The following is a 15182-nucleotide window of genomic DNA, read 5'->3' as shown; positions in this document are numbered from 1 at the left end:
CTAGGATTTTGAATATTTATTTTCTATGTCTCGGTTCCATAAGAACTGGATTTATTTTAAATGAAAAACATCATCCACCTTCAAACCTAAAGTAAGAGCAACATTTTTCTCTGATTTGAACTGAATGAAAATACCATAGATAAAAATAAATATATTCTATAGGTAATCCTTCACACGAAGTATGCTTTACTGCATTTCATATTTAACAATTTCATTTCTTACTAACTTTTCTGTTTTTCTTAAAATAGTTTTATAAATCTATTCATTTACAGGAGAGAGTTTTTCAAAATATAAATTTATAAAAAGTATTTCTGAATCATTTAAACTTTGTAATATTTTATCATCATAAACTTTGTAATATTTCATTGTGTTTAACTCTGTCCTTTGAAGATCAAATTATCATGTAATATATCAATAATAAATCAAAACTATAATACAAATCAGGTTAAGAAGATAAGCTTTTAGGATTTAAAAAAAAATTATTTTCGAGTAAATAGAAAGAAAATAAGCATATCTTATGTAATTTGAATTAATTCGTACAGGATATGCTACAGAGATTGAATTCAAAAGTAAAAATCTCGAAAGTAAAGGATTATGTAGGAAAAAATAGGATGATGAGTATGTTTATTGTGAAAGTTGTAAAAATTATGTACATAATTGTTTGAATCTAGTTACATAAGTTGCCAAAAAGGTGGTGTTGTGAGATATGCATAACCAGAGAAATCAAAGAAATTGTCATACCGGATAGTGAGGTAGGTTTAAACCATGTATTCAATTGAACAAAGTATGTTTCTGGAACTGGAATAACACAGGTTAGATTAATGTCTTATGACATTTGCATTCTTCAAAAAAAGTCGAATAATGAATAACATTTTTAAAATACTGTCGAATATTGTATAAAATTTTAACAGCTTTCACAATGAAATAAAACTGTTTGTTTCATTCTGTCTTCCTTTTTTCCCCAGCTTTAAGTTTCAAATCAGTCTATATTTTGCTGTGCACCTCATAAATACAATTAATATTGATTACTGCATTCACTTAAATACACCCCATGTCAAATTTTGCCAAATATTTTCCTCAAACATTAAAATAACCACAGGATGGGTTGATCTATAACTTCAACTAGATTTTTATTATGAAATTTATTTCTAGTTTAAACTATAAAGTACTTACAGTTTTCATGAAATTTTGGAAAATTAAATCTTCAGTGTAAGCAAATTAAGGTTTTAACAATAAACTAAATCTTTAGAGTATGCCCTAAATTCGATTCTCTTAGATTTTCACTAAAGATTCGATCGCCACAAAACTACATCAAATTTGATCTTTTATGAAAAAAAATCTATACATTTTAATAGCGATTTAAGCTTAGAAAATTAATTTTCTACATCGAGTCTCCATCTGTAGAGAACAAGACATAGATCTTGTGTAAAATACGATTTATTGCTTTAATTTCAAACGTATGAAATATTGTTTAATTACGAATAATTGGCTGTTTTTATTTGTGCTACTTGTTCAGGAGTATCTAAATGTTACTAAAATTATTAATACCATCTCTTCACATGATTCAAATAAAACTGAAGAAAATGTGTAAACACAGATTATTTAATCGCAAATAACTGTAAAGTTTTTAATTTCAGAACACAAGTTTTCATTGTTTCGGACATACTGGCTAGTCTGGGCTATTTTATTCGGAGCTGCTGTTAATGTCGATTGCCCTAGGGGATACACGGCAAGATTTATGTCAAGTGTTTGGGCAATGTTTGCTGTTGTATTTCTTGCCATTTATACTGCCAATTTGGCTGCCTTTATGATAACCAGAGAAGAGTATTATGACTTAACAGGGATCGACGATAAGAGGGTAAGTATTTTTTTAGTGCTGCAAAAGTCTATAGCTGTCAGTTTTCTCTCATTTTAGGACATAGTGTTCTTAGTTTAAGTCGTAGGCTGCCTATGTTCTCAATAATTGAGAAATAAATCATAAACTTTTGAAAACATGCAAAATATGTTTCAAATTTTGCCAGCATTCTGGAAGCTTTTAAAAAGTTCTTTTGAAAAAAAATTTATCTGGAAAAAAGCGTGAATTGTTGCCACATAAAGCAAGTCATACATAAGAAAAAAGCATCTTTTTCATAAAGCATGTCAAAGGAATGCATGCTGAAGAATTTTGAAGTAACTCACCAAAACTCAAGGCTTCCACTTACAAAGCATCTCATCACATGTTGGTGCCCCTGATAATGAAGAATTTTCCTTATGCTCACTTGTTATTTGTTATATCTCCCATTCTTTTTAAAACCATGCAATTGACGAGATATTACTGTGTATATTAAGTTTAATATCTGAAGCATGGTGGCAGTAAAATAAATTGAAATGTATGCCATATTTCAGCTTGCCAATCCTCGTCTCATCGAGCCCCCATTCCGTTATGGAACAATTCCTTATGGTAACACTGAGGCTATCATCAAAAAGAATAAACCCCACCTTTTTACATGGATGAGAAAGTTCAACAGAACAACTGTTTTAAAAGGAGTGGCAGCAGTTAAGAAAGGGTAAGTATTTCATTAAGTTCCTGATCATGCCAGGTATTATATTTAATGAAAGTCAGTTTTAACTATTAATTCAATTACATACAGAATAAATCAGAAACACACATTTGTTTGAAGAAACTGTTAAAGTGTATGAAGTAGAGGAATGAGGAGTGTCTCACATAGCGATCAAATTTAATACAGCGTGCACACCACTATAATATTCGTCCTCATACTGAAACCACATGACTGTAGGGCGAAAAAAGAGTAGAGTATTTTCAACATTCCGCGTCTCCATGTTATTTCAATGGGAGAAAATTTACGCTGGGATATTAATGCCAGAAATCTTGACACACGGTACTTTATTGTGTCTCATTTGGTTGCACAGAAATATTTGTTAAAGAAGAATTTTATACATTTCACTGGTAAGTTAATTTTACACTTTTTGGAAATACAATTGTTTTACTTATTATCTAAATGAACTTCTTTTAAAGTTCTTCTCTTCCTTAAGACATTATATTTATCCCGATTATTCCATTTTATTAATTTTAAAACCCAAACTATAGCTTTTAAATCTATATTATCAGCAATACAACTGAATAAGTACACAAGAAAACCATAATATCATGATACATAAGATCATGACATCATGGTTTTAAAATGGCTATGGTATGGCTATGAAATTATTCATTATTAATACATAAGTATTTTTAAATATCATGCTAAAATGCAGTAGCAAAAGTTTGGCGACTTTGTTGTTTCTTGCCTAGTTTGTTTATTTATGTTGTATAATTTTTCTCTCTAATATTTTTGGAAGAAAAATAACTATTCTTTCACTTATTTTAAGAAGCTTGCTTTGGGTTAGTTCAGTTTATAACACACAATTGCTCATGCTAATGAAGGGTTTAGAAAGATTAATACAAAACAATTTGATAAACAGATTAAAGATTTTTATAACAAATTATTAGTAAATTATCATCATATCTTTTTTAATTGAAATGGGTTTCGCAAAATTTAGCAAAAATGTGTCAAAATAGCCTTGAGAATTATATAGTATATCTTCTTAATACCTGTTATTGAAGCCTTTGCATAACAAAACTATATGTCCCCATTAAAGATTGTAAACAATGCTTTTGCAAATAGTGTCAATTTTGTATCGATCAGGGTGGGCGTGGAAACCTGAACTTTGCTTTACATTATTAATCTTGCAATAAATCTAAAATTACACTTCGTATAAATATCACAACTTACAGAAAAAGAATTTTGAAATTATTGGTATTAAAATAAATAAAAAACGTTTGTTAACTCTTCTATTCTTATTGGTTAATACAAATTTTGAATGGGTTGAAAATAAATCATTTATAATAACTTTCATCACAATTTCTCAAAATTTTCAAAATCAAATCTGGGTCTATAGAAACCATTTTCATAAAATTAATGCAGCATTGTTCACAATTTTGTCCTATCCCAATATTTTGCATGACATCGCATCAAGAGTTGAAAAAATTGTTGCACAATGGTAAGTTTTGGAAAGCAAAACGAGTGTAAAATACTAAATTGAAAACAGATTTGCAGATTTTAGTTATGAAACTTCGTCTAATTAAATAAAAGTAGTAAAGTAATTAATTTTAATACTATAATTTTATTTTCATTGTTTTTTAAATTTTTTTCAACAGACTATTCTCTTTTAATTTAATTACTATAAACTTATTTCCTATTTTAAGCAGATTTTCTGAACAAGTTTGGTAGATGCTTGGGTCCAGTAAATTTTGATTAATTAAAAGTCAAAGGATTTTTTTTTATAGAAATAAATGTCAAAAGCAAATGCAAACTAATATGAAAAACCAGATTGAAAATTCCAGGAAATACTAATAAAACATAAGAAAGTAAAAAATATAACAAAATACATTGAAGAAGGAATGCACTAACAAACATGAATTTTATAACAACTAAGTCACCCTGATATAGCTGATATTTTTTTATATTGTTTTTAGGGATCTGGATGCGTTTATATACGATGCTACCGTGCTTGAATATTTAGCAGGTCAAGATAATGAATGTCGATTGTTGACTGTTGGAAGCTGGTATGCCATGACTGGTTATGGATTCGCCCTTTCAAAAAATTCAAAATACCTTAATATGTTCAACAAAGCTATGATTCAGTATAGAGAGAACGGTAAATTTTTATTTTATTCTCATGGTTGTTATTAAAAAAGAGAGAAAAATTTGATAACATAACATATCTTGCTTACCGATGAAATATTTTAGTTGAGACTAACGAACACTTAGGCCATAATGACCCCTCTCGTTTTTTTATTGCTATATAATTAAGCGATAACTCACTAAAATTATTTTGAGTATAAGGATTTTCTATAATTTAATTCAATTTAAGAGCCTATTCAATCATTCATGTACTAACCTTACAAAAAATTATATGAAAAACCTTAGGCCTAGAATGACAGGAAAGACCAGAGTGGCCCATTAGTTATAATGGTAGGTATCCAAAACCTCCAGGTAGATTTGAATATAAAGTACCCTTTAGTAGGTATAAAGTACCCAAGTCTAATTTAAGAAAGAATATTTCTGAATATCCTTAATTATTATTCATATGGAAAAGGAAACTCAATTATCTAACTAACTAATGTATAAGTATTATGGAAAAGTCAGCGTCCCGTTATTTAAATATTTTCGTTAATCAAATCGAATAAAATAACATAGAATTTTTAAGGCCAAGGCCCTAATATATTTCTTATTAAATTTATCATGAATAAATTTGTGATTTTGGATGTTTAATTGATCTATACTCAAACAATCTTGGAAGGACCAGACTGACTCTGTCAGTCTGTCTAGGTTTTCAGAAAGTTCTATCTTCCCAGTTTTATATTATTGATGTAAAAGATTTCGAAAGTTCATTTAAAGTTAAGAAGAATATCACTCATATCTTTGAATTGCAATGCACTAAAATATTTCCATGCGATACATGTCACCTTCATTACGTAACTGATAATTATTTATTTTCTGTTATTTATAGTCTAATTATTTGTTTTAATATTTATTCGCTAATCGCTATTTGTATTATATCGCTATTCGCTTCACATTTTTATTGTTTCAAACATTGCAAAAATATTTATTTATTGTTACACATACATATGCAGACTTATGAGCTCATTACAAAGATAGCTTATAAGTCATTGGTTAATGGAAGAACATATAGCAGAAGTTAGAAAAAGACATCACAAAGTTATATCGGGATTCTAGCCAACTACATCCATGGTACAGAGCGTTTGGCGAATCAACAAGACCGCTCGCCTAGCCCCAGCAGAAAATTGTATTAGCTATGTTTTACTTATAATTTAATGCAACTTTTTTGTAGAGGTATACAGAATTTAAATAAATATGTATATTCTTGCGGAACAAAATAAATTGATTTTGGTTGACAACTAGTATTGAAAATAAAGTTCGAAAGACGTGATCCAAGACATTACCTAATTTTTATTTATTTATAGTTTGAAGTCTCAATAAAAATATTCGTTCTCAGCAAAAGAGTACCGACACTTTGGGTGTATCTTCCGTAAAATCCGAATTTTTTGTAATATATTCAACCGTCATTTTTACAGTAACATTTATTTAATTAGACTGATTCAGTGATTTATGGTATTTATCACTGTAAAAATTATGGTATATCAGATTTTTTTTGTTCCATAACATGTTCGGTAAAAATTGAGTTTATGGTAAGAAGTGCCGGTTCTTTTTATCCTAATTTAATCCGAAATTTTTTACAGTGTATTTAGGGCAGGTCAAATGTAAGAAAATGGTAGAAGCAAGATATTGAAGTACGAAATATCATTTTGATAAACAATGTTTCATTATGAAATGTCGTTTTAAAGTATGCAAACGAAAAACACTTTGCGGGTTTGCAGGGAATAATTTATTTTTATTTACATAAATGTTGTAAATTTAATTTCATTGTATCCACGAATAATTGCACTTAATTTTATCCGCTTTTAACAATTCGATCTAACTAAATGAAAATGACATTTTTAAATTTTGTATTATTAGGTGATCTCGAGAGATTACAGCGCTTCTGGTTGCAAGGAGCTTGCAAGCCAAAACACAAAAAGAGGAATGTTAGCAAACCACTCGACGTAAACCAGTTTATGAGTGCGTTCCTCTTACTCGGATGTGGAGTTCTGTTCACAATAATGGTATTATTACTGGAACATATTTATTTCAAGTATATTCGTAAACATCTAGAAAAGACAGACAAAGGAGGTTTTCTGACGCTTATTAGTCTGGTAAGTCATTAAAACATATACTTGTTCTGAAAAATTAAGAAATAATTAACTCTAAGCATTTATTCTTATTTTACAAAAAAAAAAATTCTCTATCTCTAAAAATATAAAAGTTACTCATACATATTCGCTATAAATGTAATTATGAGTTATGCACAAATAAGAAACTATAAATGTATAAGTGAAAAGAATAACTCAAGTGTTAGCAAATATTCTTATAAATAACGTTTTCTAAGTTATTTTCTCTTTATTTGTATCTTGTGCATATGTAATATTAAGTTTCGTAATTGTTAGTTATTAACTGCATTCATCAATACATGCGCATTTTGACCTTCATAAAGCAGTTTTTTTGCGCATCTGTGCGGAGGAAAGAAGTATGGTAAGAACTACCAGAATATGATAAAATGGATTGTATATGATAATAACTATGATAACCCCAAAAAGCTCGGTAATTTTTTTGAAGAGCTTTGGTTATATATAAAATACATACATATATATATATATATATATATATATATATATATATATATATATATATATATATATATATATATATATATATATATATATATATATATATATATATATATATATATATATATATATATATATATATATATATATATATATATATATATATATATATATATATAAAATTTGATAGAAATTTTTTTAATTTTATAATGTTATCTTGATACCTTTGTGATTTGCATAAAAACCATTTATTTGTTTAAATTTAATTTGCAGTTTTTATTTTTTATTAAATGTGTGGTAATAATAACTATAATTTTGAAAACCAAACTTTTCGGTAAGCCTTTTTATACGAACAGAAAAAGTACCAATTGAATGGTTTAAATACTGGATATTTTTGTTTTTAATAATCAAAATAGTTTTTTTTATTAGAATGTCATTACAAAACAATACTATAATGCGGTAAGTTTATCAGATTTTTTTCGACACATGGTATACAATATTCATAATTTAAAGAGCTGGTTGCATTCGTCATTTTGGGTTATATGTATAAAAAAATTCATATTCGTTTTCTTGGAGTATTATGTTCCTAAACACTTTTTAACCATACAACATCAGTAAGCAGTTAATACGTTTTAAAAAAGATGAAGTTTCATAAATGCCTTGATTGAAGGATTATTAGAATTTTTTCCAGACAATTTATGAACAAGACGCTTGAATTACTGTACATTTGCCTGTTTTTAACTACGCTTTCAATATTGTTTATACTGATAGAAACTGATTCAGAGGAAATAGGTAATGATAAAAAGAAACTCTTAAACCAGACAAACGTGCAATATTTTTTTCTTAGTTTACTGAAGGGCTAAAACTTTACCTAATTATTGCAAGAACTGGGATTTATATTGGCATAATTTTTTTTGTGAACATTCCATCCTTTTATATTACCCGATTTGAGTATCCTGCAACCTTGTAATCAACCCTTTAAAAAAATTCGGATCAAATTATGATGTGAAGAACAGGCACTTTGGGTGCATATGCCATGAAATCCATTTCAATCGTAAAAAATTAAAAAGTAATTTTTAGAGTAAAACTAATTTAGTTAGAGTTTTTCAGTGATTTTACGGTAATTATTACTGTAAGAATTATGGTATAACTGTTTTTTTTTGTCCCATAACATGTTCTGGTAAAAATGCATTTTACGAAAAAAAATAGTGCGTGGAGTCCCTCCGCTCGGAAGAAGTTAAACTTCGCAACCTGCGACGTTAATTGTAGAAGAATCAGCAGTCGTAGAAGGATCACTAGTTATATTCAACGACTCTTTTTCCTGCTCCGTTCGCTTCCGTGCTCTGTAATAACGATAATATAGTGCATTTTTCCCTCGTGGACCTCTTGAACCAGTGGAAGTGCTTGTGGTTGCCTCATCGTCTCGCCATGGAAAATGTATTTGTATTAATAATGTATGTGAATGTGTCATAACGTAATTTCAAAAGAGAAAACCTAACAATCAATTGATATTCACAAGAAACGTACCTTGACATAACCTTAAATCCGTCGCATTGTCCGTGGGATTGCTTTCACTCATTTATCACAATTATTATCCACTAAATTTGAAAATAAAAAAAACTACCCTATTAAATTATATGTGTATCAAAACAAACTAAAAAAATATCTATAGAAAAACAATACTTTTATGACTTTTATTATTTTTATGCTAGTGAGAACCAGAACAATATGGAAATGAATGAGTCTGAAAAATATATCTTTTTTCAGAGTATGGGAAAGTCTTTATCATTTCGTGGAGCAGTGCAAGAAGCTACAGATATGATTGTCCACCATAAATGTAAAAATCCCATTTGTGATACAACATTGAGGAAAACTCGACGTGATCTCTATATGGCAAAATTGAAAATTCAAGAACTTCAGGCAAAAAATAATATGCTCGGAATTACTGTTGTATCATCAAATAACGAGTAAGTTGGCTTGCAGTTTTGTTTAAATTTTCTACTTTCTTAGCAAAACATATTTTCGTAAAATGTAATATAAATAAATACTTAATACTAAATAAATGATGCTTAATAGTAAATAAATACTTAAATAAACAAAAAACGTTATTGATATTTTAAAAAAGTACATCTCGAGCATAAATAATAATAACGAGAAAGTATACTTGAGTATTAATTAACTATTACTTTTAGATAAATTTAAAATTTGACATTTATTGCAAAATTTAATTTCATTTTGAATTGAATTCAAATAAAAAGTAAATGCTTATGCTAACAAAAATTACTTTCTGAAGTACATTCCAAAAATTGCAAGTTCTTTCAGATTAGTTTAAATTTCTGAGATTCATTGCTAAACTTACTTACTTCAGAATGTAATACATGTAAGCGTACTATAAATAAAATGGTAAATAAATGGTGTAAGAAAAAAACACTTTTTAAAGTAAACTCCGACAAGAACGAGTACTTGCAGATTAATTTTCATTTCCGAAACTCATTTAGAATGTAATGTGCAAACTCAACGTAAATAAATTAGTAAATTAATATAATTGCAATTACAGAGTACTTAAAACGATATAGAAGGAAAAAAAAACATCTCATTTCTTGTAAATTAGTAAGACTATATATTCGATTCTTGAAAATTATCTTTATACAACGCTTAGTTATTTAAATATTAAACTTCGTATTATTTTTTTATTTAACTTATTTTTAATTTTTCAAAGTTAAAAAAGATGTAACAATGTGCCTAGATTACAGCGTAATTACAATGTAATAGCGTGTAATCCAGTGTTTCTGAAACTACAGTTTTTGCTCTTAACTGGGGTACCGTAGCAAATTCGTCTGCTTTCTGGAAACTTGTATTCAATTTTCTTTCAAGAGAGTTCAAGGCAGAATTTCTTATTTTTTTTTTATTCTTTTATTTTTGTTAATAGAGCAATGTCGGGAAATCTTTATATATGCTTATATAGGCTTTTATAACGCCTTTTGTTGTTTGCGTCCGTCGTACTATATCTGCACAATGGGCTATTGGTGATGGTCTGGGAACATCCCTGAGGATGATTCGGAGACATTCCATCACAATTTTGATCCTCTTCAGAGGGGGTGGCTTCCCTTCTTCAGTAAACCCCACATCCTGTGCGCAAAGTCGAGCACTTCACGGTAGAACAGTTTAGCAAGGACCTATACTTCACATCCACGATTCCTTTACGGGTAGATAAAATTGCTTTCAATTCCCTTTAACCTGGATGGTTACGTGTCTTTGAAATGAGTATGCGCATGTGGTTTATCTGAAACACAACCTATTTTCCATAGTTAAATCCTTCTAACTCCTGCTTAATCCTCTAAAAATAATTGAATGTTTTGAATGTAATGTTCTGTAGGGATATTCAGTTTAATGCAAAACTACTTCTGCAATTACGCATCACACATTTTCTTAATTGAATAAGGAATCACCTTTATATAATAATAATAAATGTTATTTGCAGTTATAGAATGCTATTGCCTCAGGTTTCCTCTCTTTTTCCCTTTTCAATCATATCATAATTGTGCATTAATTGAGGAAAAATGACGCATTACCCATATGAGGGTGAAACTCATATAGCAGCTATAATCCCAAAAAAGACAACTCTTTTGTATCAAAAGAAGTTGATAATTTTTTTTAAATAATATGTAGACGATATATTATTAAATGCGATAATATGTGAGCGTTTTTAACTAGACTCCTAGCTTAGACTCTAGATTACAAAATCATAATCAATCTTTTTTTATTCTTTTTTTATCTTTGTGAATGTTTTACAGTAAACTTGTATGTATTATTAAATATCGAATTTTTTTCATTCGAATATAGATTCAACTCCTCTGTTCCTCTCAAAACAAGAGATATGACAAGAAATATGATTATTTGTAATGAATCTCAACCCGGTTATAAAACCCATCCACTTCATTCCTACGGCCCACATTTCATCAAAACAAGTACTACGCCAGCTCACGTTGCAGAGATAGAAACTGTATTATGATAACATAATCAAGAAAAAAAATCATAATAAAGATAATTACTACAGCAAATCAGCACCCAATCGAAAACTGCGAAGATTTCTGGTTTTGAAACAATCAAAATGGTGATGATTCAATCAAAGTAAAAATTGTATCAGTATTGGATGAAAAGCCTTGATCGCATCAAAAAATCTGGGTGATCATTAAATATCGTTTTTTGATTCCTCTGTGTCTCTCACCTGAATTCATATGCTCAAAAAGAAAATTATTAGCAAACTTCTAATGTGTTCCTTAGGAATTAGTTAGAATGGTCTGTGAGTAAGTGTATTGACTATTTGAAAATAATACTGGATGATACTTTTTGTATGTTTTTGAGAAATCGCTAATAATGATAATGAACTTATTAAAAATGGAAGATCGAAAATCTTGAATGTTGCAGGGAAGAAATATAATCCCTCACTTATACGAGGTTGAAAAGCATTATAACGTTTACTAAAAATCATTGTTTCATTTAATTTATTTAAAGTCAAATTCATACTGAAGTTACTTAATACTGAAAAGTAAAATATTTTTTTCGGAAATAATAATATGTTGTAAATTAATAATTGATGAACCAAAAACATTTACGTATATTTTCATCAATATACTCTTATTATCTTTCAGTACTACATTATGATATGTAATATATTAACATAAAACATTAAAAACAGTAACATTAACATTATAAACATCTTTGTTGTTTGATTTCAGAGGGAAAAAAACATTTCCTGATTTTATCTGAAATAACGCCGTAAAACAAGACTTTTATTACCGAGCGTAAATTGTTTTATCTATATTTAGTAATGGTTTGATAAGGGAAAATGGTTCAAGCTTCAGATACACTACTCAAAAAGATAATTAAAAAAAAATTGAAAAAACACTAATGGTGTTCTCCATCTAAAATATCATTAATTTTGTTGAAAAGGTAATTTTACCCTCGACATGTACTTTACGACGAAATGTTAAAAATATGTTTTTCAGCGAAGCACTTTTCCATAATTTTTTCACAAGTAAATGAATTAACTTTGTAAAGATCGACATTTTTCATCAAGGGGAAAAAAAGGAGAATTTTTTTTCAATTTGTTGCGTTTATTTTTATTATATATAGTGAGCGATGAGAATCATTATTATGTATAAAATATAATCTCATTTTTTACATAATACCTACTTGTCGAAAGCATATTTATGTAAAATGCATAAACTGCAACAAACAGTATTGGACATACACAAAACATTGTAAACTTTATTGTGCACTCCATATACATTTTGTGATTTGTACGATGTTTTGTTTTAATTCATTATAATCATGATCAAGTGTTTATTCATATTCGTCAAGTAACGTCTAGTGTACATCAAATAAACAACATTTTTACTGAAGACGTGGCGTGAAAAGATGTGTGTGAAATTGCATAAAATAACATTCCTGAAACGTGGTACAATACTTAGCATAAAACTGTTGTCTGTCCATCTTTTATTTAAATATTTTTGAAAAATTGTTATGAAGTATTCCATTCTACAGCTTTTGAAAATGCCCGTAAACTACAGCATGGGAAAGATTCAAATTTTGTTTTGAAAATGATATCTTTCGAAAATAAATATGCATAAGATTTAATCTATTGTCTTATGGGTGGTTTGATAAGAAATTTACAGTCGCGAAAAAAACCTGAATTAAATATAATTCAATAAGTAAAACAATTTTACTGTTTATTCTGTGAAAAGCAAGTACATAAATGCAAATAATGTTAATTTTTTACGAGTTGAATTTTTGTGTGAACTTAACAATTTACTTTTAACTTTTATTGATTTCTTGAAAATTTTTGCACTATTTTTTAAATATTACAATTCAGTTTCTAGGAACGAAGTTTGAATAACCTATGTTTTCTAATTTTCTAATTTTTCTGGCTCACTTCGAAGAAATCTAAACACGTGTGAGAATTTAATATTGAAATAAAAATCTTCCTTTACTAAAACATATCAACCCTGAAATATTAGCACATAATCATCTCTGTTACTACAAGTAAATTCTTATTACTATTAGTTACAGTAGGTTGAAACGTAGAAAAAATAATTTTGCTATTTTTAACTTCTTTTTTCCCTTTTCAGAATTTATCACGTTGTATCTAATAGTATTTTATGCGTTTTAAAATCAATTTATAAAATCTTAATAATACTAACTTAATTTTTGATGTAGAAAGCCTTTTTCATCTGGCCATTGAATCCAAGTGAATTTAAACGAGCAATGTAAGCTTAATTGCAGTCACTCATTAATAGTCTGTTTTATCTAGTATCAACTAGCAAAATGTATGGAATTAAAACAAGCTGAAAATAAAAAAAAATATAAACTTAATTTTTTATTGACCACTTATAGTTTAGAAGTATTTAGTTGTTATTGAGTTTACATTTCATTTTAAAACACGTTTCCCAGTTAAAAATAGACTGTGGCGAATTGGCCCAAATCCGCTACAATATTTTTTAAGTGGAAACACTGCAAAATTACTGCATTATATAAGCTGCAGCAATTTTGTAGTATTACCAACCTTAAATTTTTTACAGTAAATATATAGAAATACCAGAATTCAGTGGTGCCATCTAACGTGAGCTATAGGAAATATTATAGGTTTTGTTCTGAAAAAAATATGGCATTCATGGAACTAACTCGCATTTCCGTTACATGGAAAGAAAAACTACGAAATCTCCCGCTGCTATCCCAACTGCAAGGGGATTATGAACCATGATCCCTAAAGCACTGAGAGCATTTCAGTCACTCAACACATTTGCCCGCCACCTACAATAAAATAGAATTCGTATCGGCATGCCAACTCAGGGAATAGAACCTGGGTCACGTCATTGGAATTCAAGCTCTTCTACCATCTGATCTCCTTAACCGACATTTTTAATCAGTCTGCGACAATAGCATGTATGTTTATTGCCTTCAATGTGTGTAACACAATGGGAAACACATTTTGCGCTTACCTAAATCTTAATGAATGATGGACCATATGCTGTTCTTTAGACTTAGACTTAGAGGTTGGGCAGCTCTGACGAGCAGGGCACATCGACCAGAGGTCTATTGTACCCAAACCCTAAAATCATGATTAGCATGAAATCCCTATGGCTGAAATAAAATTCAGCAAGCACCTTACAGGAACATCTTGCAGTTCCCAGGCATTGACAATATGCTGCCCTAAATGCTCAAATCTTTGAGCAGAATAGACCTCACAATCACAGATATGCTGTTCTTTAGTTCCTACTATCTTCTATCTCTGTCGGTGATACGCAATGGCTTCTGTCGTATGCATTCAATGTGATGCGTTAACATGAACAAGATTCAACAAAACAATCAGGCTTCCTTTAATTAACAAAAATGTTTAAACCTGTCATAAAGCATATTCTATTCCTAACATCTATTCAGTTGCAAACTTTGAGCAGCATTGGACCCAAGTGTGCAATGTTATTCACCGTCACATTTGTTTGCGTGTTATCCCAAACATGGTTTCGTCAACACGGTTTACATCCTCCCCCGAATAGTTTAAACTTACCATGGAAGAATAATTCTGCTCACTCCATCTGTTCCGTACATCCGCATTTTTGCGGTTGGATTAGCCAATTTATGTTTTTCGGTAGCTTTATTTCAACTTCATGAGAGTTTTTGCAAGCACGTAGTTAGACTGCTCAATAGTCTTGTCCGTATTGGATTTTTTGCATGGTTTGCTAAACGTGACATCCTCATTAGTTTATCTTTATCTCAGAGCTTTCGCATGCCAAGGTTTTTCATGTGCTCTGCTTTTGGGATATGCAGCCATTTATATACAGGAGGTGGACAAAATAATGTAAACATTTTTATACTCATGCATTTTTTTCTCCTG

The 15182-nt window shown here is 29.2% G+C and overlaps 1 protein-coding gene across 1 annotated transcript in view; it reads left to right on the top strand.

Moving 5' to 3' along the window:
* Window positions 1–11542, top strand: part of LOC107454446 (glutamate receptor ionotropic, NMDA 2B-like) — a 156249-nt gene extending 144707 nt beyond the window's left edge. Inside the window, exons 12-17 of the mRNA XM_071184913.2 lie at window positions 1638–1858; window positions 2386–2546; window positions 4517–4698; window positions 6582–6817; window positions 9056–9255; window positions 11132–11542. Of these exons, the coding sequence (XP_071041014.1) occupies window positions 1638–1858; window positions 2386–2546; window positions 4517–4698; window positions 6582–6817; window positions 9056–9255; window positions 11132–11300 (1169 nt within the window). The 3' untranslated portion in view covers window positions 11301–11542. The remainder of the gene's footprint in view (window positions 1–1637; window positions 1859–2385; window positions 2547–4516; window positions 4699–6581; window positions 6818–9055; window positions 9256–11131) is intronic.
* Window positions 11543–15182: the final 3640 nt, after the last annotated feature.

This window comes from Parasteatoda tepidariorum, chromosome 5, assembly GCF_982258835.1.
Source record: "Parasteatoda tepidariorum strain Cologne lab strain chromosome 5, Ptep-v5.0, whole genome shotgun sequence".
NCBI lineage: Eukaryota > Metazoa > Arthropoda > Arachnida > Araneae > Theridiidae > Parasteatoda > Parasteatoda tepidariorum.
Note: the sequence above shows the minus strand (reverse complement) of the source record. Positions and strands in the feature narration are given on the sequence as shown.